The following is a 24,471-nucleotide window of genomic DNA, read 5'->3' as shown; positions in this document are numbered from 1 at the left end:
TCAAAGACGTGTAGAGGTTGGCCAATATCAACTCTCCCAAAGAGACGCTACCACCATGGTGTAGGTGACTTGCAAGATAGACAAACTGCTTGGCCACCTGCATAGACCTAGAACTAAAAACACATCTCGACAGCCAATACGTCAAGAAAGCAACATGTTCCTCATCACTAATGACAGGAGTGTTCTTTTGATGGTGAGCAAGGAAGTTATTGAATGTTGGACTCTTAGTGTCACTGACGTCGAACTTCATCGGGACCATGTCGACATCCACATGGTTAAACACAAGACCAGCTGGTTTTAAACCTGTGATGGCAGCAACGTCCAGAAGGGTAGGAGTGATCATGCCACAGCTTGTATGGAAAGTGTTTGTCGAACCTTCCCAAAAGAATAATGCAGCTGTCAGCATGCTATAAGAATAGGAGATGCCTTCATGCGACAGGTTCAGAAGGGTGTCGATACCTAATTCTTCCCACAACTTACCTTTATTGGGTTTCAAACGTGCCATCCAGGCGGCAAATTCAGGGCATCTTAGGGGTGGAGCCGTTCGAAAATTCCTATCATAAAAACGCAGGGAAACAGGATTTGGGGAGGATATCAATGGTCTGGATTCTCTGATGGTAGGAAAGAAGGCTCCGTCATCAGTGGTGTAGATTTCAGAGGGAGCGTCTGTTAGACGCTGGCCTTAGGATCTAGAGGGGGGGTGAATAGATCGTTCACAGTTTTACGGAGTTATACGACTTTTCAGCGGAAGTGATTCTGAATCGACTCGCGTCTATTCCGAACCACTATCGAAACGATTGTATATGTGTTTAAAACCAGTCAAAAACTTGAGGTAAGTGATAAGAGTATACGTTGCAGAATCAAAGCGTTGATCTTATTGAAAATCAGATTAACTTCTTGTATGATGGACAATGTTTGCAATGCAGTAAGAGTGATAGAAACAAATATACAAACACTTGGTGATAGTGATCAAATTGACGGTGATTCAATATGTGATGGATTGTGATGTTTATATAAGTTCTTAATTCACAATCTTAACACTCGAATCGTTGATCAATTTGCTATTATAACCAAATATGAACAGAACGTAAATGAAAAAGTAAAAGCGACAAGAACACGATATTTGTTTAGGCAGTTCGTCGATCGTCCTCGCTACGACTACGTCTGCCCCCAATTCCAAACTGAAATTGGGTAATCTTTCGTTAATGTTGAAAGTAGTATATACAAAGAAGATAACAAAGCGATAAACCATAAACCAATTATGTCGATCCTTTGAATCTTCTTCCCCCTTAATCTTGAGTCAGATCAAGGTTATCCAAGAGCTTCACTTTGATCCCTTTCTGCAGTGTCTTCAATTCCCTCGAACCCTTGTTCTTCAATTTTCACACTCAGCCGGATCCTCGATGAAACCTCTTGATAAAAACCCCCAAGAAACACCTATCTTGGAGGACAAAACCCGCAGATTTTATTCACCAAAAACCCCACAAATCTTCACCCACTAGGAATCTTCAATTCCGTTCCATGGATGTTATCGAACTCGATCACTAACCCTCAACGCAAGAATGATTATGTGTAATTGCGTTGGAGATGACGAAGAACGAAGATGAGAAGCCTTTGTGTATCTTTCAGTCGTTGGTGTTGCTTTCAATGATTAACCTTGGACAATATATATGATAGCTTAACAGTTGGAGATGAGAGAAACAGAATTTTTGGCATTCTTGATCAGTTAGGTCGACCTCTTGTAGTGCTTAGGTCGACCTAGCAGAGCTTGCAGAATTTTGCTCCCAGTTAGGTCGACCTGTTTAAGGAGTAGGTCGACCAGAATCCTCTTCAAATGCATTCTGGGGACATTTTCTCAGATTAGGTCGACCTAGTTGTTGTGTAGGTCGACCTAGCAGGCTAGTATGTAAATTTCATCAATTTAGGTCGACCTAGATGATGTGTGAGTCGACCTAGCAGAAGTATATGGATTTTTCTCCATTTTAGGTCGACCTGGGTTGACAGTAGGTCGACCTAACTGCTGGTTTTCTGCATTCTTCTTATTCTGCTTGTGTTGAGTCAACCTATAAGCATAATAGATCAACCTGTACTATCATGAGTGATCAATGCTTGCTTTTCTTTGAGTTTTCTGATTCCACCTTGTTGTTTGAATGCTTGTTTGAGTTTGCCATGAATCAAAAACATCTTTGAGTGTAATCTTGTATTCACATACTCCCCCTTTTTGATGATGGCAAACCATTAGTCGAAGCTTTGGTAGTAAGTGATAAAGACTCAACAAAGCTCCCCCGTACATCCAGCATCTATCTCTCAACCAGGCAATCTCTCAACAAAGCTCCCACGTACACTCAGCATCTATCTCCCCCTTTGACAACATCAAAAAGAGGAAACAAAGAGAAAACAGGAGAGTAGAAGAGCAACGAGAGAAACATAGATAAAATGACATGAAAATGATAAAACAGTGAAGTTGACAATAAAATAACATAATAAACCATAAGATACATAAGATCCAAACATGTTTAGCAGTACATTTTAACATAACAATGATCCGAGATATAAGCAAACTACAAAAGAGTGTGACAACACATAGAAATATAACATAATTATGATGAGATAAGATGCAATGATATGATGATATGATGAAGAATGCATCCTAGCGCCTGCCCCTTCTTCCTCTTCCTCTCTGAAACGTGTGCGGGCGATCTTCTTCAACCTGTTCCAACAGATCCAGCACAGATAAGTTGAGAGTGTTGAAGCTTTGGCTTATGTTTACATGACGATTCAGAGCAGTTTCTTCAAACTGATTTTGTCTTAGGACAGAGTTGGATGCAAATGTTTCAAAATCATTCTTGTGGTCTTGAATCAAGCCGTATAGCGATTGATATTGAAGTTGTTGTTCATCATATCGATCTTGTTGTAGCTGTTGCATGGTTTGGAACTGGAGCTGTTGTGATTGATATTGAAGTTGCTGTTCATTATATCTCTCTTGTTGAAGTTGTTGCATGGTCTGTAACTGGAGCTGTTGTGATTCAAAATGTTGTTGTTGTTGAAGTCGCATATTTTCAAGCATGGAGATAATGTTGGACTGATCTTGTGGAGGTGGAGCCGTGTATCCCCAAGGGATTTCTTCCTCTTGAGACGGAACATATTGCCAATTTGGATCCGTGTCATGAGCTATATCTTCCATGGTTTGATCCTCATCATTTGCTATTTCTTGATCATTTCCCTCTTCTTCATTTCCTACAGTATGACCAAATTCAGTAGGATCATCATAGTTGTAGATAATTTTTCCGGTTCCCTTTTGTATAAGATAGTAGGTTTTCTTATTCGGATCCCAATGATATCCCATGAGAGTTAAAGTTGTTTGAGAGAAATCCTGGTTCTGTTTCATGTGCACATAAGATAACCCATCCAGTTTCATGCCAAAGTGGTTTACTATGGTTTGAATGATCGAGCCATAGCATAAAGCAGTAGTCTTTTGTTGTATCTCTTGAAACTTGGCAGTCAGAAAGTGTGGCCAGTGCACACGCGTCCTATTTTGAATCAGGTACATTAACACAATCTCATTCCTTTCAATTCTGGAAAATCCGCCTGCTCGTGGTCGAATGACTCTTGAGATAATCCAGTTAAGGAGCCTGGGATCCCTTTTTAGGTGACCGGCTGTGATGGATTCATTTTGCTTGTCAAGAACAGCAGGATCTTTGAGAATGGATGTCATGTAAGCGACATGATCATAATTGGCCGGAAAGTCACCGTCTTCTATACGAACTTCGTCTCCCAAGAGTGTAAGACCAAAGATACTAATCCATGCTCGTTTGTCAACAATATGAGATCTTGCCCCATCTTAAACCTAAAATTACAGCCTTCCTCTCTTGTGAACCCTGCATAGAAGGCCCTAACAGTGTTCTCACAGTACGGTGTGGCACATTCCAAAAGGGGGTGAACGTTCTGATGCTTAATAAGACTAACAACATCAGGAATATGCATATTCTTAGCAACATGTTGGTTAAAGATATATTGCTTCACTACCTTCCTTTTCATTTGCCATTTTTCAAAATTATCTCTGCAATCAGGGTGAACAAGGGCTACAGCACTTACCGGTTGTGAGGATGATCCAGACGCAACTTCCTTTCCCTTTCTTGATTTTGGAGGCATGGTTGTTGAATATTTGTGAGAGAGAGAGAGATGATTTTGACACTTTTTGACCTTTGAGGAATTAGGGTTGGCCGTACACAATGATATGAGAATGAGTGGGAAAGAAAAGAGGAATGATTATGAATGAATGGGGATGGGTCGGGTCGACCAACAGACCCAAATTTGGACATTTTTGAACCAGTAGGTCGACCTAAATGAAGACCTGGTCGACCTAACAGAGGTAGTGAGAAAAATAACTAGTTTAGGTCGACCTAAAGAGTGAGTAGGTCGACGTAACTGGACAATTTTAGTTTCTGCTGAAATTTTTCTTCTGTAGGTCGACTCAGATACAAGGTAGGTCGACCTAAATTGCTTCAAAATGTTTGAAATGACTTAGAGATGTTGCTATATGATGGATTTATGCTTAGTTGCTTGCTTGTATGCCCTAATTATGATATGTTATGAGTGGAGATGATAAACACATATGTAATTGAGATATATAGATAAACATATATGAAGTCACTATAAGCATGTTAATTGATAGCATATTATAGCATCTATAAAATTTTTGGAAGTGAACAATAAACATGTTACCGCTTTCTCAATATGTAGGTGTTTTGTCATCATTGTGTGGAGTCCTCTTGTTAGTGTGCCATACTCCTGGATTTGATGATGAATTGTTTTGATGGAATGTTTCACAGCTTGATTTGCTTGATTTTTGCGAAAAACTCATCTAGTGTGGATTACTTGATGTTCTCCCGGATGCGGGACATGGTCCCAAACAATATTCTGCTAAGAATAGGTTTAAAATCTCTTTGCAATGCAACTTGCCAATTGCACATCAAGTAATGCGTCCTTTGTGTTTTTCGGGTTAACTGTATTTGTGATGTATCTTATACATTTGTGATGGCCAGGTCACCTGCATTTCCTCTGCCAAGTATGGTTCTTCAATCTGTCTTTATAGATGACATACCAAGAGTGGTATGTCTTCCTTTATGTGTCTTGAGCACCAGCTGTCAAGGAACCACCACCTTTCGGCGATGTCAAGACACTTTTCCTGCAAAATTAATTTAGAGTGGAAGGTCCCCAATCTTCATTGGGTCCTGGATGGTGAGTACAGACATTGTTGCACTTAGGCAACCATTGAAATACTCCTTTAGGAACTAAAATTCTCCTAAATTTGCATTTCTCAATGGTATGTCCCTTTTTGCAACAATAATGACAGGTAATATGATGAGAATATGGAGTTTTGCTAGTTGATACTTTTGGTACAAAAGTGTATTTACTATATAAAGGAGTATACGATCTTTTGAACTTATTTGGATCAACCGCAAAAGTCACTTTTGGTTGTAGAGCCTTGTCTAACTTGGCTTTTAGATATCTTACTTATTTTTGCCAAATGTGACATGTCTCACAACCAAACCATGATGTAGGATCTATTTCAACTTTTTCCTTTTGAATGTCTAGCATAGATTGTTTTAAAGCTTCCATATCCTTTTCGGTTTTCTCAACTTTTGATTCAAGATATGAAAATATTTTCTTATTTGAGGCCAAAAGTTTGAAAGCTTTAATTGCATCTCTATATAATTCTTCAAAAGCAAGTTTTAGTTGAAAATGAGATACCTTATCTACGAGTTCAGGTTTAAGATGACTCACAGCTTTCTTTTTCTTGTGTTGATGAGCCATGAAACATAGGTTTGCTGATTCTTCTTCATCGCTTGATGAGCTTTCACTAGATGAATCACTTTCCCATGCTATGTAGGCTCTTTTAGATTTGTTATGACCTTTGCTTTGGTTCTTCTCCTTTTCTTTCTTAAGGTATGGACAATCCGGTTTGTAGTGACCGGCTTTCCCACAATTGAAGCAAAGACCTTTGATTTTTCCTTTGTTGTCGTCATCTTGTTTGAACTTGTTTGATTGCTTTCTATAGTTGATCAAGCCTTTGTCAGAATGTTTTGCTCCATTTTTCCTTAGATATTTGTTGTATCTTCGCACAAACAGTCCCATTTCCTCATCATCGGAGTCTTCGTCATCACTTGTATCACTATCCTTTGGCTCTTGTCTTGAGGTCTTGGAGCTTGAAGCTTTTAGAGCTATTGACTTCTTCTCTACCTCTTTCTCCATGTTCTTTTCTTTCTTTGCCCTTTTCTCATGCATGTCAAGGCATTTAAGGTGTTGTTCATGTTCCTCTAGTTTACCAAAGAGAGTGGTAATGTCTAAGGTGTTTAGATCATTTGCTTCCTTTATTGCTGTAACCTTGGGTTGCCATTCCCTGTTCAAGCATCTTAAGATTTTGTTAGTAGCAACTGCATTGGAAACAGGTCTATCAAGAGAATTTAACCGATTTTTCAGGTGAACGAATCTCTTCTGCATGTTTTCGATGGATTCACCATCTTCCATGTGGAAGAGTTCGAACTCTTGAGTTAACGTATTGATCCTAGCTAGTTTGACATCATCCGTTCCCTCGTGGGTAACTTGCAATGTGTCCCACATAGCTTTAGCTGATCTACAATGGGAAACGCGATAGTATTCATCAACTCCTAGAGCTGAGATTAGAATGTTTCTCGCTTTCCAATCGTATGCATATCTCTTTTCATCTTCAGCATCCCAAGTGTTTTCTGATTTTGGAACAACTGCACCAGCTGCATTTTTCATGGTGATCTGAAAGGGACCATTGACAATAGCTGTCCAGATGTTCCTATCAATTGCATTAATGTGGACACACATACAATCCTTCCAATAGCCATAGTTTTCACCGTTGAAAACTGGAGCTCTATTGTGAGCCCCTTTAGGTCCGGAAGCCATCTTTCCAATAAGTGTTTCACGTAGCACGGAATAAACCAGAGCTCTTGATGCCACTTGTTAGACGCTGGCCTTAGGATCTAGAGGGGGGGTGAATAGATCGTTCACAGTTTTACGGAGTTATACGACTTTTCAGCGGAAGTGATTCTGAATCGACTCGCGTCTATTCCGAACCACTATCGAAACGATTGTATATGTGTTTAAAACCAGTCAAAAACTTGAGGTAAGTGATAAGAGTATACGTTGCAGAATCAAAGTGTTGCCCTTATTGAAAATCAGATTAACTTCTTGTATGATGGACAATGTTTGCAATGCAGTAAGAGTGATAGAAACAAATATACAAACACTTGGTGATAGTGATCAAATTGACGGTGATTCAATATGTGATGGATTGTGATGTTTATATAAGTTCTTAATTCACAATCTTAACACTCGAATCGTTGATCAATTTGCTATTATAACCAAATATGAACAGAACGTAAATGAAAAAGTAAAAGCGACAAGAACACGATATTTGTTTAGGCAGTTCGTCGATCGTCCTCGCTACGACTACGTCTGCCCCCAATTCCAAACTGAAATTGGGTAATCTTTCATTAATGTTGAAAGTAGTATATACAAAGAAGATAACAAAGCGATAAACCATAAACCAATTATGTCGATCCTTTGAATCTTCTTCCCCCTTAATCTTGAGTCAGATCAAGGTTATCCAAGAGCTTCACTTTGATCCCTTTCTGCAGTGTCTTCAATTCCCTCGAACCCTTGTTCTTCAATCTTCACACTCAGCCGGATCCTCGATGAAACCTCTTGATAAAAACCACCAAGAAACACCTATCTTGGAGGACAAAACCCGCAGATTTTATTCACCAAAAACCCCACAAATCTTCACCCACTAGGAATCTTCAATTCCGTTCCATGGACGTTATCGAACTCGATCACTAACCCTCAACGCAAGAATGATTATGTGTAATTGTGTTGGAGATGACGAAGAACGAAGATGAGAAGCCTTTGTGTATCTTTCAGTCGTTGGTGTTGCTTTCAATGATGAACCTTGGACAATATATATGATAGCTTAACAGTTGGAGATGAGAGAAACAGAATTTTTGGCATTCTTGATCAGTTAGGTCGACCTCTTGTAGTGCTTAGGTCGACCTAGCAGAGCTTGCAGAATTTTGCTCCCAGTTAGGTCGACCTGTTTAAGGAGTAGGTCGACCAGAATCCTCTTCAAATGCATTCTGGGGACATTTTCTCAGATTAGGTCGACCTAGTTGTTGTGTAGGTCGACCTAGCAGGCTGGTATGTAAATTTCATCAATTTAGGTCGACCTAGATGATGTGTGAGTCGACCTAGCAGAAGTATATGGATTTTTCTCCATTTTAGGTAGACCTGGGTTGACAGTAGGTCGACCTAACTGCTGGTTTTCTGCATTCTTCTTGTTCTGCTTGTGTTGAGTCAACCTATAAGCATAATAGATCAACCTGTACTATCATGAGTGATCAATGCTTGCTTTTCTTTGAGTTTTCTGCTTCCACCTTGTTATTTGAATGCTTGTTTGAGTTTGCCATGAATCAAAAACATCTTTGAGTGTAATCTTGTATTCACAGCGTCGACAGGTAATGGACCTAAGAAAGACAAAGGTGCACCTTCGATTTGAAAAGGGATGAGTACCTGAGATTGCCAAATCTTTGCTTTTTCGTCAGCAAACGGAGGTTCTGGAACATAGGGTTTGCCGTCAACAACACGGAGCTCACAGGTCTTGGCTGGAGAAGTAGTTGGAGCAGCGGCCGCCATTGTTGAAGAAAGAAGTTCTTTGAAGCTGTAACAATCTGAAGAAACAAATAAAAAGCAGAGAAAATTGGGGAAGAAGGCTAAAGCGTGAAAAAGAGAAGAAAGAAAAGCTTTTGAGAAGAGGCTACTTATAGCCAACGGTGGACGTTACACTTCCTACAGGCTCAGACGTGACAAGGAGGGGAGCACGTGGAGCTGAGAATTCGCATGCGTGGAGCCCACCACTGCCACGAAAAAGGTGCCATTACACCATATTAAATGAGCCCACGTCTCGAGGCAGTAGAGCGTGGGGAGGTAATGATGGCGCGACGTCATGGACAAGACGTTACAGTGACTCTACCCCACTGAGTAAGTGTAAACGTTCAAGTCGAAGCAAGGGAAGTGGAAACGTTTAGGTCGAACCCATAATTTTCATAGATGCCATTCTCTCACGGATGTCACCTACATGTCGAAATGGCATCTCTGATGGGACATTTTGTTACCCTAAAAAATCATAGAGACAAGACAAGACACGTGTCCTCAGTATAAGAGCCTTCCATTCTAACAAGAAAATTTACAAGCAAATAATGAAGTGAATGTCGAAATAGAAGGGTGTCGAAGTAGAAGGCGAAAGTCGAACGTAAGGAATCTATACTTAGAAGATATTTAGATCGAACCTTCGATTGTAAAGGACACGTCAAAAACTGGAGACGGTTACCAGAAGTGGCTAAAGCGCGAGAATTCAAATTCCAAAGTTTGAAATGATAAGGGACGGTTACCAAGCCAAGTTCGTGTGTCAAGGGCGCCAAATGCAGAAAAGGATCTTACGAAGCAGTTGGTGCCAATTCAAATCTCAGCCATAGATTATGTTAGGTAGTTACTTCATGTAAATCCTATAAATAGGTCAGAATAATGTAGAAAAAAGTGTGTTCACTATTACAATTAAACCGCTTGCTTACACTCTGCCCAATTTCCGCCTTTAAGGAAACAAGAGTTGCTGAAAGTCTTGATGTATGTGAATCACCATCTTTATTTTCAATGCAAATCCTTTACTTTTTAATTGTATGTTTCGAAGCTTTTACTTATGTTGTGTTCTTTAACTAGCATTTTCTTTGTCTTTTAATTTTTGTTTCAACCAAGTAGGCTGAAACTGGTTGTTACGATCAAAAACAACCTCTGAGTCGACGCTGTCTGGTTGGTCACGAGTCACCTGTCGGTCAAATCTAGCATTCAGTGTGGAAAAACATTGTTTTTGTTATCAGCCTTAGAAAACCGTTTCTTAGGAAGACACTTCGACAAAACAAATACAATTCCAAACTTTAGCACATGGTCTTAAGATCAACTGGTCGATCTTGCAAGTAACCCTTAATTTTAAGGCTTTGGGAGGACCAGCGGTTGTTTACCAATTTCCACAGTAAACAGAAAGATTATCAAAATTTGGATCTCTGTGGATGTTCCCGAGTGTACTCATGTTTCAATGTAATTTATTTTTATTTCTTTAAAAAGTCCTTTCACTCTGCCCAAGGTGGAAGTGACATTGTTTGGGCTTTCTTGTTTGTTTTAAATATTAAAATCATCAATAAAAGTCATTTTATTCCCACATATATTGTCTTTTACTATTTTGCTTTTTCAGGAAAAATGGTAACATAAAAAACCCATTAAAATAGTTGTTAATAATCTGCATAGTTACCTGTTTGCATACATTCATTCCTAAATTCAAAAATAAATCATATGTGCAGATTAATCAATAAAACCGTTGAAAATAATGGCCCTTCATCCTCTCCCAACTTTGAATATCCTGTGTATGAGGCGGAAGAAGAAGATGAAGAGTGTATTACTGATGAGATTTCCCGGTTGCTTGAACACAAGGAAGAAACCATTAAGTCATATAAGAGCTGTTAGAAGTTGTTAACTTGGGTTCCGATGAGGATAAGAAGGAAATCAAGATTGGAGCACTGCTTGATCAAGACGTTAAGAAGAGGATGGTAAAGCATCTAAAGGAATATGTTGAAATTTTTGAGAGAGTCCATGATATGCACATCGTGTTTGCTCCCTTGGATCATCTTACTATCGCGTTTTGACATTATCTGATGGTCCACATTTTTTTTATTTTCTTTTGTTTATTTTATTTAACTTCTAAAATTAATATCTCTTTCATTTTAATTCCAAATAATACCATTGTTTTTGCTAAAATTTTCTTTTCCTTTTCTCTTTCTGATGGATATTTTTCCATATTTTTATTTTTGGTTTTAATATTTTTTATTTATTTTTTCTTTGTTACCTTTATTTTAATCAATTAAAAATTGTTTTTTGATCTTTAAAAATTATGTAATATTTTGTCTACACTTGTTAACTTTTATTTGACCTCTGATTCTTTTTTGAGATTTTTATTTGGTGTTATGATACCCTTTGTGTTTTTCATCAATAAATTTCAATTAATTAATCGTTTTTGGTCATTTTTAAATAGTTTTATGTTTCTGAAAATTACCAAACCTTTTTCTAAAAATCTTAATTAGTTTTTATAATTTTATAATGGTCTTGTTGGAAATTTATTTGGTATTATGATACTCTTTAAGTATTTCTTCAATAAGTTCTTAATGTTTGACCATTTAAAATCCGTTTTTTATTTTCTTCATTTGATTTTATTTTCTTTTAATATTTGTTGCTGTCTTTTACTATATTTTGTGATATTTTCTTCTCTCCATCTATTTTCTTTTTGATTAGTGGGTGTAAGTCTTGATAGATCCATTGTGTAAAGGCTTTAATTTTTGTCACAGTAATACCAAGCCTTGCAGGTACAACCATTTTTTCCCCTTCCAACCGCTCCGGATTCCAAGCCTTCACTGTTGCTGGCCATTTGATCTACTCGGTAAGATCAGTGGCACCGTCTGTGGGAAATCTGAGCTCCCCCGTTTCCTTTTCTTGCACTTCTTGATTCATTCTTATCCTCTCCAAGAATTCAGAAACCAAATCTCTAGTTCAACCATCATTCATGGCTAGCAACAACGAAGACTCCTCTTCTCTGGACGCTACAATGATCAATAAGAATGATATCTATGTCGTCATTCCTCCGCCCATAAATACCGTCCCTCGGGACGGCCTCACGGCGTCTCCTTCCCCGAAGGATTTCCGCGATGATACCGTCCATCACCTCGGAGATACCAGCGGCAAAGACAGCCACGAAGAGGTTCTGGAGAACCCTTTCTCTTCCAAGGGTCCAACTCCCCAGAACCATACTATGGCCTCCGTTCTGTCCGCCCTTGCGCAGACAAACTCCCTCATCCAGCAGCAGAACGACAAGATCGGAGCACTCGAGTAGAAGCGTCGCTCAAAGACTCCCCCCGGCCACAAAACACGCTCCCATCGCGACTCGGTCCCTAAGAAACGCCCTCGTTCCCCTCCCCCAGGGAAAACGCGGGTCCCATTTCAAAGAAAGGGTCAGGCGACCACCGCTCCCGACACCGTTCACACTCTCCTCGACCGAAAAGAAGATCCAAGTCACCTCCCGCAAAGCACGGCGACAACCGCAGGCGACACAAGAGGAGTCACAGCCGGTCCACCACTCCTTCCGTCAGCGACAAGGAGGAAGAGCACCGGAGCCCTCTTTCCCACGCAATCATGGAGGCACCCCTACAGGCCGGTCTTCAAAAGCCCCCGCCACTAGGCACATACGACGGGACAACCGACCCAAACGAACACATCGAGAACATCGACGCCCTCCTAGATTACAGAGGGGTGTCGGGCGTAATCAAGTGCTGGTTATTCCCGACCACTCTACGCAAAGGAGCCATAACCTGGTACAAGAGTTTGCCCTATGAATCCATCACATCATGGAAAGTGCTCGGAAAGCTTTTCTCCATGCACTTCACGGCCTCCCGAAGACACCCAAAGTCGGAAGCCTCCCTAAAAGCCATCATACAAGGGAAAGATGAATCCCTCCGGGCCTACATCGAACGGTTCAACAAAGAGGCCGTGCAGGTGTCCACAACCGCCCACATGAAGAAGTTCTTACTCGAATGGGGTCTCCGACCACGTTCAGATTTCGCCAAAGCCGTCAGGATCGAGACCCCCGCCACTCTGGACGAATTCTTCCTTATGGCCCAAGCATACATACAATACGAAGAAAAAGAAGCTGCTCACGTGGTCTGCAAATCCAAACAGGAAGAGAATACTAAAGGTGCCCGTCAAGACGATCCTCGCCGGGGATCCGAAAAGAAGAAAGAAGATAAGGGTCGGGACCCTAAAGACTAAAAAGCACCAACATGAAAATTCTGGGAGTACACCCCACTGAATGCATCCAGAGAATGCATCTTAAACGAGTGCGCGAACGCCGAGTTTCAGACGGGCAAGGTCCGTTTCCCGAAGTCCATGCCCGCGCGACCAAACTTCGACAAATCAAAGGTTTGCCGTTTCCACAAAGGCCACGAGCGTAACACCGAAGACTGCATCCACCTGAAAAACGCGATAGAAATATTAATCCGAGAAGGACACCTGAAGCACTACGCGAAGAAGCAAGAGGCCGCCAAGGAAGCCAATCCAGTCGTCAAGGAAAAACCAGCAGAAGATACGCCCGCCATGCAAGTGGATATGAGTATCACCAGACCGGAGGAATTTTACCTCCCCGACTGAGCTAGGGTATCCTCCACCCCCTCTCCTCACAGCCCATGGGAATTCTTCCCTTCTGCTATGGTCATCTCCGAAGGAGGATTCAGCAAACTCACCATCGGATCCGTGAAACGGAAGTTCGACGAGCTAATTTCAGCAAATTCAAGCAAAGTCGCTACTCTCGACCTCGCCAAGAGCGGCTCATCCCCCATATCATTCTACAGGGAAGAACTACCGAGCGGAGCACCCAACGCGACCATTCCCCTCCTTATCCGGGCTCGAATGGCCAACTTTGACTTGCGTCGCATATTGGTCGATCAAGGGAGCTCGGTAGACATCATGTACTCTCAGCTATTCAAAACGTTGCAGGTGAACGACAGACACCCCACCCCTTACGTAGGCTCAGATCTACAAGGTTTCAATGGCACTGTGACGAAACCGTGGGGATTCTTCGAGCTTATCGTTTCGATTGGGTCGGCGGAAACCGCGAGGGCCATCAAAGTCCAGTTCCTAGTCATCAATTGCCCCCCGATCTACCAATGCATCTTGAGACGTCCGACGCTGGCCGAACTGATCGCCGTCCCCTCAACCGTGCATCTCAAACTCAAATACTACACGGCGAAAGGGTAAGTCGCAACGCTAAACAGAGACATCGAAGCGGCCAGAAGGTGTTTCGAAGCCTCCGCCAAGGGCCTCAGTTCTATAAAAGTGGCCGCTTAGAACAAAGCAACGACTAACGCAGGTCCCGAGCTCGAAAAATCTATGCCCCGCATCGACACCATCTACCTGGACAGCCGCTTCCGTAAAGAATCCGAGGGGAAAACAGACACGAAGACACCAGAGGAGGGTCTCTGTCCGATCCCCGACGGTGATTTCGAGTTGATAACCCTCGATGATGATCCGACCAGAGGAGTCAAAATCGGGACGGACCTGCCCGAACTGGTCAGTAGACATCTCAAGGCCTGTCTTAGGGTGAATGTCGACATGTTCGCCTGGAGCACGGCTGAGATGCCTGGCCTCGACCCGGAAGTAGCATGTCACCACCTGATGATTGATCCCGCGTGCAAGGCCATTGCCTAGAGGAGAAGAAAGCAGTCCCCGGAGAAAACGGTTGCAGCCGAATTAGCTGTTAGGGACCTCTTAGAGGCTAAATTCATATCAGAAGCCAAGCATACTACTTGTCTCTCTAATGTTGTACTTGAAAAGAAAGCTAATGGAAAATGGCGCATGTGCATTGACTACACCGATCTTAATAGGGCTTGCCCAAAAGACGCTTATCCCCTACCTAACATAGATAAATTAGTCGATAACTCTGCGGGTTTTAAATTACTAACGTTTATGGACGCGTATTGCGGGTACAACCAAATACCCATGTCTAAAACGGACAAAAAATACACGACTTTCATGACTGAATCGGGCAACTACTACTATAACGTAATGCCCTTCGGCCTAAAAAACGCTGGAGCAACGTACCAACGAATGATGAACAAAGTATTCCGGGCGGAAATCGGAGATATGCTCGAAGGTTACAAGGACGATATGATCGTCAAATCCCAAGAGGAAACTAATCATGCCGTCCACCTCAAAAAAGTCTTCGAACAGGCCTGAAAGTGCAAGATGAGGTTTAATCCCGAAAAATGCACCTTTTGTGTCCGAGCAAGAATTTCTCGGTTCCTATCTAACAGAAAGAGGAATCGAAGCGAACCCAGACAAGTGTAGAGCCTTTTCCGATTTCCCAATGCCAAACTCGAAGATATCCATCCAATCCCTAAACGGCAAGCTCACTTCACTATCCAGGTTCGTGGCCAAATCAGCCCAACATGCCCTCTCACTCTTCAAACTCCTATGTAAGGAAACCGCTTTCGAGTGGACAGACGAATGCGAGCACGCCCTCTCCTACCTCAAACGAGCCCTCTCGAGCCCACATCTCCTCTCGAGGCCTGGGAACGAGAAAATCCACTACCTCTACCTTGTCGTCACCGCCGAAGCTGTCAGCGCGGCCCTCTTCAGAGAAACCCCAGAGGGCTAGAGGCCCATCTACTTCTCGAACAAAGCGCTTCAAGGCCCCGAGGTTAGGTACCAGCAGATCGAGAAAGTCGCGCTCGCACTGATCACCGTGGCCAGAAGACTGAGATACCACTGCTTAGCACACACCATAGTCGTGCACACCGAACAACCCATAAAGCAATTACTCGGACGCCCTGACATGGTCGGGAGAATGCTCCGCTGGTCACTAGAACTTTCATAATTTGACATAAAGTATGAAGGAAGGAAAGCCCTTAAAGCACAAGTCCTAGCAAACTTCGTGTCCAAAATGGCCTTCCCCGATACGACGACCTGCAACACTCGGAGATGGATCTTGTACGTAGACGGGACGTCCAGCTCGTCCGGAAGCGGGGCAGGTATCATCTTGGAAAACGGAGAAGGAACACTAATAGTAGTATCACTATCGCTCTCTTTCCCTACCTCCAACAACCAAGCGGAATACGAAGCATTACACGCAGGACTACGTCTTACTAACGACCTAGAGGCCGAAGAGACCGAAGTGTTCACCGATTCCCAACTGGTAGCGTCACACGTTTCGGGTGAATACTAAGTCAAAAGCGTCCACCTCGCTGAGTGCCTAAACCTCGTGCGCGAAAGGATGGCCTGGTTCAAAAACGCCAAGGTAAGGCATATCGCGAGGGACATAATTCCCGGGCAGATGTTCTTTCAAAACTAGCCAGTACAACAAAAAAAGGGGGCAATAAGTCTGTGATCCAAGAGATACTACCCAGACCCAGCACCGAACCTTCGATCGGGCTAACACATGTGAACGCGATCGGAGACGCCTCCTGCTGGATGACCCCCATATACAACTACCTGACAAGCGACCTCCTGCCGGACGACCCTAAAGAAGACTCCGTAATCAGGAGAAGAGCTTGCTCGTACGTCCTGGTCGAAAATCGAATCTACCAATGGGGTTTCTCCTTTCCCCTCCTCAAATGCGTCGACGAGGGCACATCCCCCCACATACTCCGAGAAATACACGAGAGAATCAACTTCCAACACCTAGGAGAAAGATCCCTCACCAGGAAAGCGCTCCGAGCAGAATACTACTGGCCCACCATGCAGCACGATGCGAAAGAATACGTAAAGAAATATGACAAGTGCCAACGCTTCGGAGACATGCACCTCGAAACCCCCAACGAACTCAAGTCTCTATCATCTCCCTGGCCGTTCGCGTGGTGGGGCATGGACCTCCTCGATTCATTTGTAACCGGAAGCAACCAGAATAAATACCTCATAGTCGCGGTCGACTACTTTACCAAATGGATCGAGGCCGAGCCATTGGCCAAAATAACGTCTCTGAACGTGCTACGTTTATATAATAGAAACATCCTCGCTCGGTTCGGAGTGCCACTAGCCATCATCACCGACAACGGCACCCAGTTCACCGACGGACGCTTCCAAGAATTTGTCACGAAATTATGAACTAAACAACACTTCGCATTAGTCGAACACCCCCAAACGAACGGCCAAGTCGAAGCCACTAATAGAGTAATCCTGAGGGGCCTCAAAAGAAGGTTGGATGAAATCAAAAAAGGATGGGTCGAGGAACTACACAGCGTCCTCTGGGCCTACCGCACCACCCCACATTCTACTACCGAGGAGACTCCTTTTTGGCTCGCATACGGGACCGAAGCCGTGATCCCCATCGAGGTACACGTGCCCACCAGGCGCGTCGAGGAACCCCTCGAAATAGAGGGCAACCTCAAAGCCATCAGAGAAGAGCTAGACCTGGTCGAAGAAATCCGGATAGGAGCCGCTCTGCGCGAAGCTTCATTCAAACAAAAAATCGCACTAAGACATGACGCAAAGGTCATCAAACGAGAATTCGAGATAGACAGTTTAGTGCTAAAAAGAAACCACAAAGACTCCCGCGAGGGCAAACTGGCCATGAACTAGGAAGGCCCCTATCGCGTCCAAGCAGAGACAGAAAACGGGACATACTATTTAGAAAACTTACAAGGAGAAGAACTCGCTCGACTTTGGAACGCTGAAAAACTCAAGCAATATTACAGCTAAACACAGGTGCGGCCCAGGTACACGCCGAGCACCTCATAATGAAACAAAACGACAGAAGCCCGCTCTCTTAATCGAGCAGACTCCTTGTCCTTCGGGGGGGCACGAATACCGAGCATTCCCGTCGTAAGCCAGTACCATGACGGCAGAACGCCCCGCTCGCAAGGGGACCGTTCACGCCATGAGACTCAGAACTCAGCACAACGAGGCTTGAGACTCACCATCGCCAGGCCCTCGTCCCCGACCATCGACCATAGTTCCATACACTTGGCGATCAACACATTATAATCGAGCAAACATCCTAACCAAAAAAAAAAAATGAGCAAAAAACTACAACAAAAAGTCCTCTTTATTTATTATCGACAAAAATTACAAAATACATGCAATAAACAAAAGAAAAAACACATCATTCTGCCCGACGTACGAACTCCTCCGAATGAAGGTATTGATACCAATCCACATCCCACTCCGTCTCAGAACTATCAGCGTTGGTCACAACCCTCACGCCTGAAGATTGAGCCTGCACGTCCAGACTGCGAGCCCCTTGAGAACGAGAAGCAGATCCAGTCGAAACCTTCTTCTTCTTCTTCTTCTCCTTCACCTCCTTGACTCCACGGGAGCATGAGGTTTTAGAAACATTCTTCCCCTTAGCGCCACTCATTTCTGCGTAAAAATGAAGAAGGAATGGCCCATAAGACCTCCTTTTATAGGAAAAAGGAAAGGGAACAGAAACGCTTGGGAAACAGACAAAGCATTAAAAGACAAAACCGTTGGAAACCAGCGACACACCGCCCAAGGAGTCAAAACGCATGCACACAAACTTTGAGAAACTAGCACAGCAAATAAAAGCGTTACAAATAAAGTACGTTCAAATTAAAATCGAGCAAGAAACCCGAAAATTTTCCCGACTAACAGCCATGAAGGTCGAGCCAGTAATATCCTTACAAACAAAAAACGGGGGGCATTCCCCCCAGGACATCACGACAAAATAATAAACGACACGCAGGCCAAAAACTTAACACAATAAAACTTCATGCACCTTCCATCTGGATTTCCCCTGCCTCCTAGGTTGCTGGCTCTTCCTCAAAATCTAGAGAGATGATTTGGTCGCCTTCCACACGATGATATGGCACGGTGCCCTCGGTCACCAGCTCTACCCCAGGATTCTTCAACTTGAGCTGGGCCACAGTGGAGTTGTAGGTATCCTCGGTGGCAACAACAGAGTCACCTCCCAAAACCCGTATGTATTGAATCGAATCCGCCCGGGTCAAGAGGGCTCTCTCCTCCTCCGTCTCATCCTCAGCCGGGGCCTGAGAATGACGAAGAGAAGCGCCTCCTTCACCGAGGAAGACAGCATCACTCCATACAGAGTCCGGTAGAGCAGCGTATACTGGCCTTGCACGTCCGCCCAAGCATCTTCTTTAGCACTCAACCGACCCCTCACGACTGTCAGCTCCTCACCCTGCTCCTTCAGCTCCTGATCTCGTTCCTCCGGAGTAGACGCCTTAACCTTCACGTCCTCCTCAAGCCTCCTCGCAGCTTCCGCGGACAAAGGCACTGAACGGGCATACATGGCGCAAGCTCGAGAACCCTGACCACAGCGGAAGCATCCTGCACCAAGAACCTCTGGCGAACAGACGGCTCCAGACCTTCAATATGGAGAGACTCTGCCCGAGGAATAGTCAGAGAGGGCCCTCCCTCGAAAAACCGGGACTGGAGAAAACACGAAGGCAGAGTGAAGACATCACCAACTTCTTCCCGGGTCAAATCCACAGCCTCAACCCTCTGCCGCTTGTGGCGAACCAATGCATCCGGATCCGGCTGCTGGGGCAGAGGAGAAAGATGAACTGTGACCGGCCTCAGGGATTCACCCTGGTCAGAAGCCCGCAGCGGAGATCCGACGGCCACTGGGGAGGAAGAGGAAGTACCCTAGCCAGTCGTCGGGGACCTCTACACAGCAGCTAACCGAGGGCCTGCACTCTTCTTGATGGCCGCTTTATCTTTGCTCGCCTGTTTGAGCATCCTTGTTAGAACAAGATTTGTTCTGATCAATTATCTTAGTTTTGATGATAACAATAATATGAATTTTGCTTAAGATTATATGGTACTCTAATCCATTGCAATTTCCTTTTCAAGAAATATATAAAGAGTACGCATAATTCAGCGCTCAGAAGCTTTGTCTCAAAGGGTTCAGCATGCAACATCAGAACATGGTCTGGCAAGACATCAGAAGATGGTCGAAGCAGAATCAGAACATGGGTCTATGGAAGCATCAGAAGAACAAGAGAACAGAAGCACTGAAGTTCTGATGGTATCACGCTCAGAAGCACTTCAAGGTCAGAAGATCAGAAGATGCTATGCACCAAGCTGTTTGACTCTGATGATATTCAAACGTTGTATTCACAAACATCAGATCAGAAGGAAGTACAAGTGGCAAGCTACGCTGACTGACAAAAGGAACGTTAAAAGCTACTAAAGGCTACGTCAGTAGACACAGCGTGAACAAGGCTCGAGGTAGTTGACAAAAGCGTATAACATTAAATGCGATGCTGTACGGAACACGCAAAGCATTAAATGCACTCAACGGTCATCTTCTCCAACGCCTATAAATATGAAGTTCTGATGAGAAGCAAGGTTAACGATTCTGCACCAAAACAACTCATATTAACTTGCTGAAAACGCTGTTCAAATTCAAAGCTCAGAATCTTCATCTTCATCAAAGCTCACTACATTGCTGTTGTAATATATTAGTGAGATTAAGCTTAAACGTTAAGAGAAATATCACAGTTTGTGATTATCGCTTTTAAGAAGCAATTGTAATACTCTTAGAATTGATTACATTAAGTTGTAAGGAACTAGAGTGATCGTGTGGATCAGAATACTCTAGGAAGTCTTAGAAGTGATCTAAGCAGGTTGTAACTAGAGTGATCGTGTGGATCAGTAGACTCTAGAAAAGTCTTAGAGGGTATCTAAGCAGTTGTTCCTGGAGTGATCAGTGTGTGATCAGAAGACTCTGGAAGACTTAGTTGCTGACTAAGTGGAAAACCATTGTAATCCGTGCGATTAGTGGATTAAATCCTCAGTTGAGGTAAATCATCTCTGCGGGGGTGGACTGGAGTAGTTTAGTTAACAACGAACCAGGATAAAAATAACTGTGCAATTTATTTTCATCTGTCAAGTTTTTAAAGCTACACTTATTCAAACCCCCCCTTTCTAAGTGTTTTTCTATCCTTCAATTGGCATCAGAGCGCCGGTTCTAAGGTGCAAGCACTTAATCGTGTTTAGAAAAGATTCAGGAAGAGAAAAACGCTTCAGTAAAAGATGGTTGATGAAAGTGAAAAGTCTACACCTGTATCTACATCTGGCTCTGCTGAGCAATACAACGGTAACAATGGTTATACCAGACCGCCGGTATTTGATGGTGAAAACTTTGAATACTGGAAAGATAAACTGGAAAGTTACTTTCTTGGTCTAGATGGTGATCTATGGGATCTTCTGATGGATGGTTACAAACATCCAGTAAATGCCAGAGGCGTAAAGCTGACAAGGCAATAAATGAATGATGATCAGAAAAAGCTTTTCAGGAATCATCATAAATGCAGAACTGTTTTGCTGAATGCTATCTCTCATGCTGAGTATGAGAAGATATCTAACAGGGAAACGGCCTATGACATATATGAGTCCTTGAAAATGACTCATGAAGGAAATGCTCAAGTCAAGGAGACTAAAGCTCTAGCTTTAATCCAGAAGTATGAAGCCTTCAAGATGGAGGATGATGAAGACATTGAAAAGATGTTTTCAAGATTTCAAACTCTTACTGCTGGATTGAGAGTTCTTGACAAGGGATACACCAAGGCTGATCATGTAAAGAAGATCATCAGAAGCTTACCCAGAAGATGGGGTCCTATGGTGACTGCATTCAAGATTGCAAAGAATCTGAATGAAGTTTCTCTGGAAGAGCTTATCAGTGCCTTGAGAAGTCATGAAATAGAGCTGGACGCAAATGAGCCTCAAAAGAAAGGTAAGTCTATTGCATTAAAATCAAATATCAAGAAATGCACTAACGCTTTTCAGGCTAGAGAAGAAGATCCTGAAGAATCAGAATCTGAAGAAGAAGATGAACTGTCTTTGATCTCCAGAAGGCTAAATCAACTCTGGAAGACCAAGCAAAGGAAGTTCAGAGGCTTCAGAAGTTCAAAGAAATTTGAACGTGGAGAATCTTCTGATGACAGAAGATTTGACAAGAAGAAGGTCATGTGCTATGAATGCAATGAGCCTGGACACTTCAAGAATGAATGTCCAAATCTTCAGAAGGAAAATCCCAAGAAGAAGTTTCATAAGAAGAAAGGTCTTATGGCAACCTGGGATGAGTCAGAAGATGATTCAGACTCTGAAGATGAGCAGGCTAACTGTGCGCTGATGGCGACAGAAGATGACGGATCAGAATCTACATCAGAATCAGATTCTGAAGAGGTATTTTCTGAACTTACTAGAGATGAGTTAGTTTCCAGTCTAACTGAACTTCTGGAACTCAAGTCTCAGATTAGTCTCAAATACAAAAAGCTGAAAAAGCTATTTGAATTTGAAACAAAGAAGCTTGAGTTGGAAAATTCTGAATTAAAAGAAAAACTTTTAAAATTATCCAATAATGTTGGTTCTCCTTCTGATTCAGAAAAATCCACTCCTAGTCTAAACCATATTCTGAAAGAATATGATTTAAGTTTCAGGAAGTTCTTATCTAGAAGTATTGGCAGAAGTCAGCTAGCTTCTATGATATATGCTGTGTCTGGAAACAAAAGAGTTGGCATTGGTTTTGAGGGTGAAACCCCATACAAACTTGAACCTATTGATAAAATGAAATTCACATACAAGCCATTGTATGATCAGTTCAAGTATGGCCACTCCCATGATATTAGGCACACTTCACATGCTCAAAGTTTTCACATAACACACACCAAAAAGCATGTGACACAACCTAGGAAATATCATGAAACTCACATTAAAAATTATCATGCTGTTCCTCCTATTGCTTACAATGTTAAACCCAAGTTCAATCAGAACTTGAGAAAATCTAACAAGAAAGGACCCAAAAAGATGTGGGTACCTAAGGATAAGATTATTCCTATTGCAGATATCCTTGACTGCAAAAAGGACAAAGCACAACATGTCATGGTACCTGGACTCTGGATGCTCACGACACATGACAGGAAGAAGGTCTATGTTCCAAGACCTGGTGCTTAAGTCTGGAGGAGAAGTCAAGTTCGGAGGAGATCAGAAGGGCAAGATAATTGGCTCTGGAACTATAAAGTCTGGTAACTCTCCTTCCATTTCTAATGTACTTCTTGTAGAAGGATTAACACATAACCTCTTATCTATCAGTCAATTGAGTGACAATGGTTATGATATAATCTTTAATCAAGAGTCTTGCAAGGCTGTAAATCAGAAGGATGGCTCAATCCTATTTACAGGCAAGAGGAAGAACAACATTTATAAGACAGATCTGCAAGATCTTATGAGTCAGAAGGTGACTTGTCTTATGTCTGTTTCTGAAGAGCAGTGGGTCTGGCACAGAAGATTAGGTCATGCTGAATCTTGTCAGAGGACTCCCTAATCTGAAATTCAAATCAGATGCTCTTTGTGAAGCATGTCAGAAGGGCAAGTTCTCCAAACCTGCATTCAAGTCCAAGAATGTTGTTTCTACCTCAAGGCCATTAGAACTCTTGCACATTGATCTGTTTGGCCCAGTCAAAACAGCATCTGTCAGAGGGAAGAAATATGGATTAGTCATCGTAGATGATTATAGCCGCTGGACGTGGGTGAAATTCTTGAAACACAAGGATGAGACTCATTCAGTGTTCTTTGATTTCTGCATTCAGATTCAATCTGAAAAAGAATGTAAAATCATAAAGGTCAGAAGTGATCATGGTGGTGAATTTGAGAACAGATCCTTTGAAGAATTCTTCAAAGAAAATGGTATTGCCCATGATTTCTCTTGTCCTAGAACTCCACAGCAAAATGGAGTTGTAGAACGAAAGAATAGGACTCTACAAGAAATGGCCAGAACCATGATCAATGAAACCAATATGGCTAAGCATTTCTGGGCAGAAGCAATAAACACTGCATGCTATATTCAGAATAGAATCTCTATCAGACCTATTCTAAATAAGACTCCCTATGAATTGTGGAAGAATAGAAAGCCCAACATTTCATATTTCCATCCTTTTGGATGTGTATGCTTTATTCTGAACACTAAAGATCATCTTGGTAAGTTTGATTCCAAAGCTCAAAAATGTTTCCTTCTTGGATATTCTGAACGCTCAAAAGGCTACAGAGTATACAATACTGAAACATTGATTGTAGAAGAATCAATCAATATCAGGTTTGATGATAAGCTTGGTTCTGAAAAACCAAAGCAGTTTGATAATTTTGCAGATTGGGATATTGATATATCAGAAGTTGTTGAGCCAAGAAGCAAAGCATCAGAAGCAGAGCTTCTCAGAAGCAAAGAATCTGAAGATCAAGTATCAGCTTCTCTGGAGAATCTAAGCATTTCTGAAGAACCATCTGTCAGAAGATCATCCAGACTCATCTCTGGTCATTCAGAAGATGTCATTCTTGGAAAGAAGGATGATCCAATCAGAACAAGAGCATTCCTTAAGAACAATGCAGATTGTCAATTAGGTCTTGTATCTTTGATCGAGCCAACTTCTGTTGATCATGCTCTAGAAGATCCAGACTGGATAATTGCTATGCAAGAAGAACTGAATCAGTTTACAAGGAATGATGTTTGGGATCTTGTTCCTAGACCTGATGGATTCAATACAATTGGTACAAAATGAGTCTTCAGAAACAAGCCCAGAATTAGAAGATGAGAAGTTCTTATATATGGGTATCTTCTGAAATGAAACCTTTTTCTTAAGAAGTTCTGATTAAAATCAATTAGAAATTGTGATTCAGTTACTACTAACGTTTCATTGTCTAAGTTGATTCAGAATCTCTTTAAAAGCAAAACAGCTGTAACTGGCTATCCAGATGGTAAACACGTGTTCACTACTCCTGGACAAGCGTGCGTGCAGTTGAGGGGACGTCTACTTAGGTAACTGT

At 42.5% G+C, this 24,471-nt stretch overlaps 2 protein-coding genes across 2 annotated transcripts; one reads left to right on the top strand and one right to left on the bottom strand.

Moving 5' to 3' along the window:
* The first annotated feature begins 12,315 nt into the window (after positions 1–12,315).
* Positions 12,316–12,948, top strand: LOC131660196 (uncharacterized). The gene has a single exon (XM_058929375.1). The coding sequence runs from the start codon at positions 12,316–12,318 to the stop codon at positions 12,946–12,948; it is 633 nt and encodes a 210-aa protein (XP_058785358.1).
* A 5,483-nt stretch (positions 12,949–18,431) lies between these two features.
* Positions 18,432–18,940, bottom strand: LOC131660187 (uncharacterized). The gene is made up of 2 exons (XM_058929366.1): positions 18,805–18,940; positions 18,432–18,703 (listed from the first exon to the last, which is right to left on the bottom strand). The coding sequence occupies exons 1-2, from the start codon at positions 18,938–18,940 to the stop codon at positions 18,432–18,434; spliced, it is 408 nt and encodes a 135-aa protein (XP_058785349.1).
* Between the last annotated feature and the right edge of the window lie 5,531 nt (positions 18,941–24,471).

This window comes from Vicia villosa, linkage group LG1 (genome assembly GCF_029867415.1).
Source record: "Vicia villosa cultivar HV-30 ecotype Madison, WI linkage group LG1, Vvil1.0, whole genome shotgun sequence".
Classification (NCBI taxonomy): domain Eukaryota; kingdom Viridiplantae; phylum Streptophyta; class Magnoliopsida; order Fabales; family Fabaceae; genus Vicia; species Vicia villosa.
Note: the sequence above shows the minus strand (reverse complement) of the source record. Positions and strands in the feature narration are given on the sequence as shown.

Excerpts from the sequence above, each read along its gene's own strand:
- LOC131660196 (XM_058929375.1), top strand. The coding sequence starts at position 12,316 with ATGGAGGCACCCCTACAGGCCGGTCTTCAAAAGCCCCCGCCACTAGGC.
- LOC131660187 (XM_058929366.1), bottom strand. The coding sequence starts at position 18,940 with ATGTATGCCCGTTCAGTGCCTTTGTCCGCGGAAGCTGCGAGGAGGCTT. Across the intron at positions 18,704-18,804 it reads GGAGCTGACAGTCGTGAGGG|GAGGCGCTTCTCTTCGTCAT; the intron begins GTCGGTTGAGTG and ends TCCTCGGTGAAG.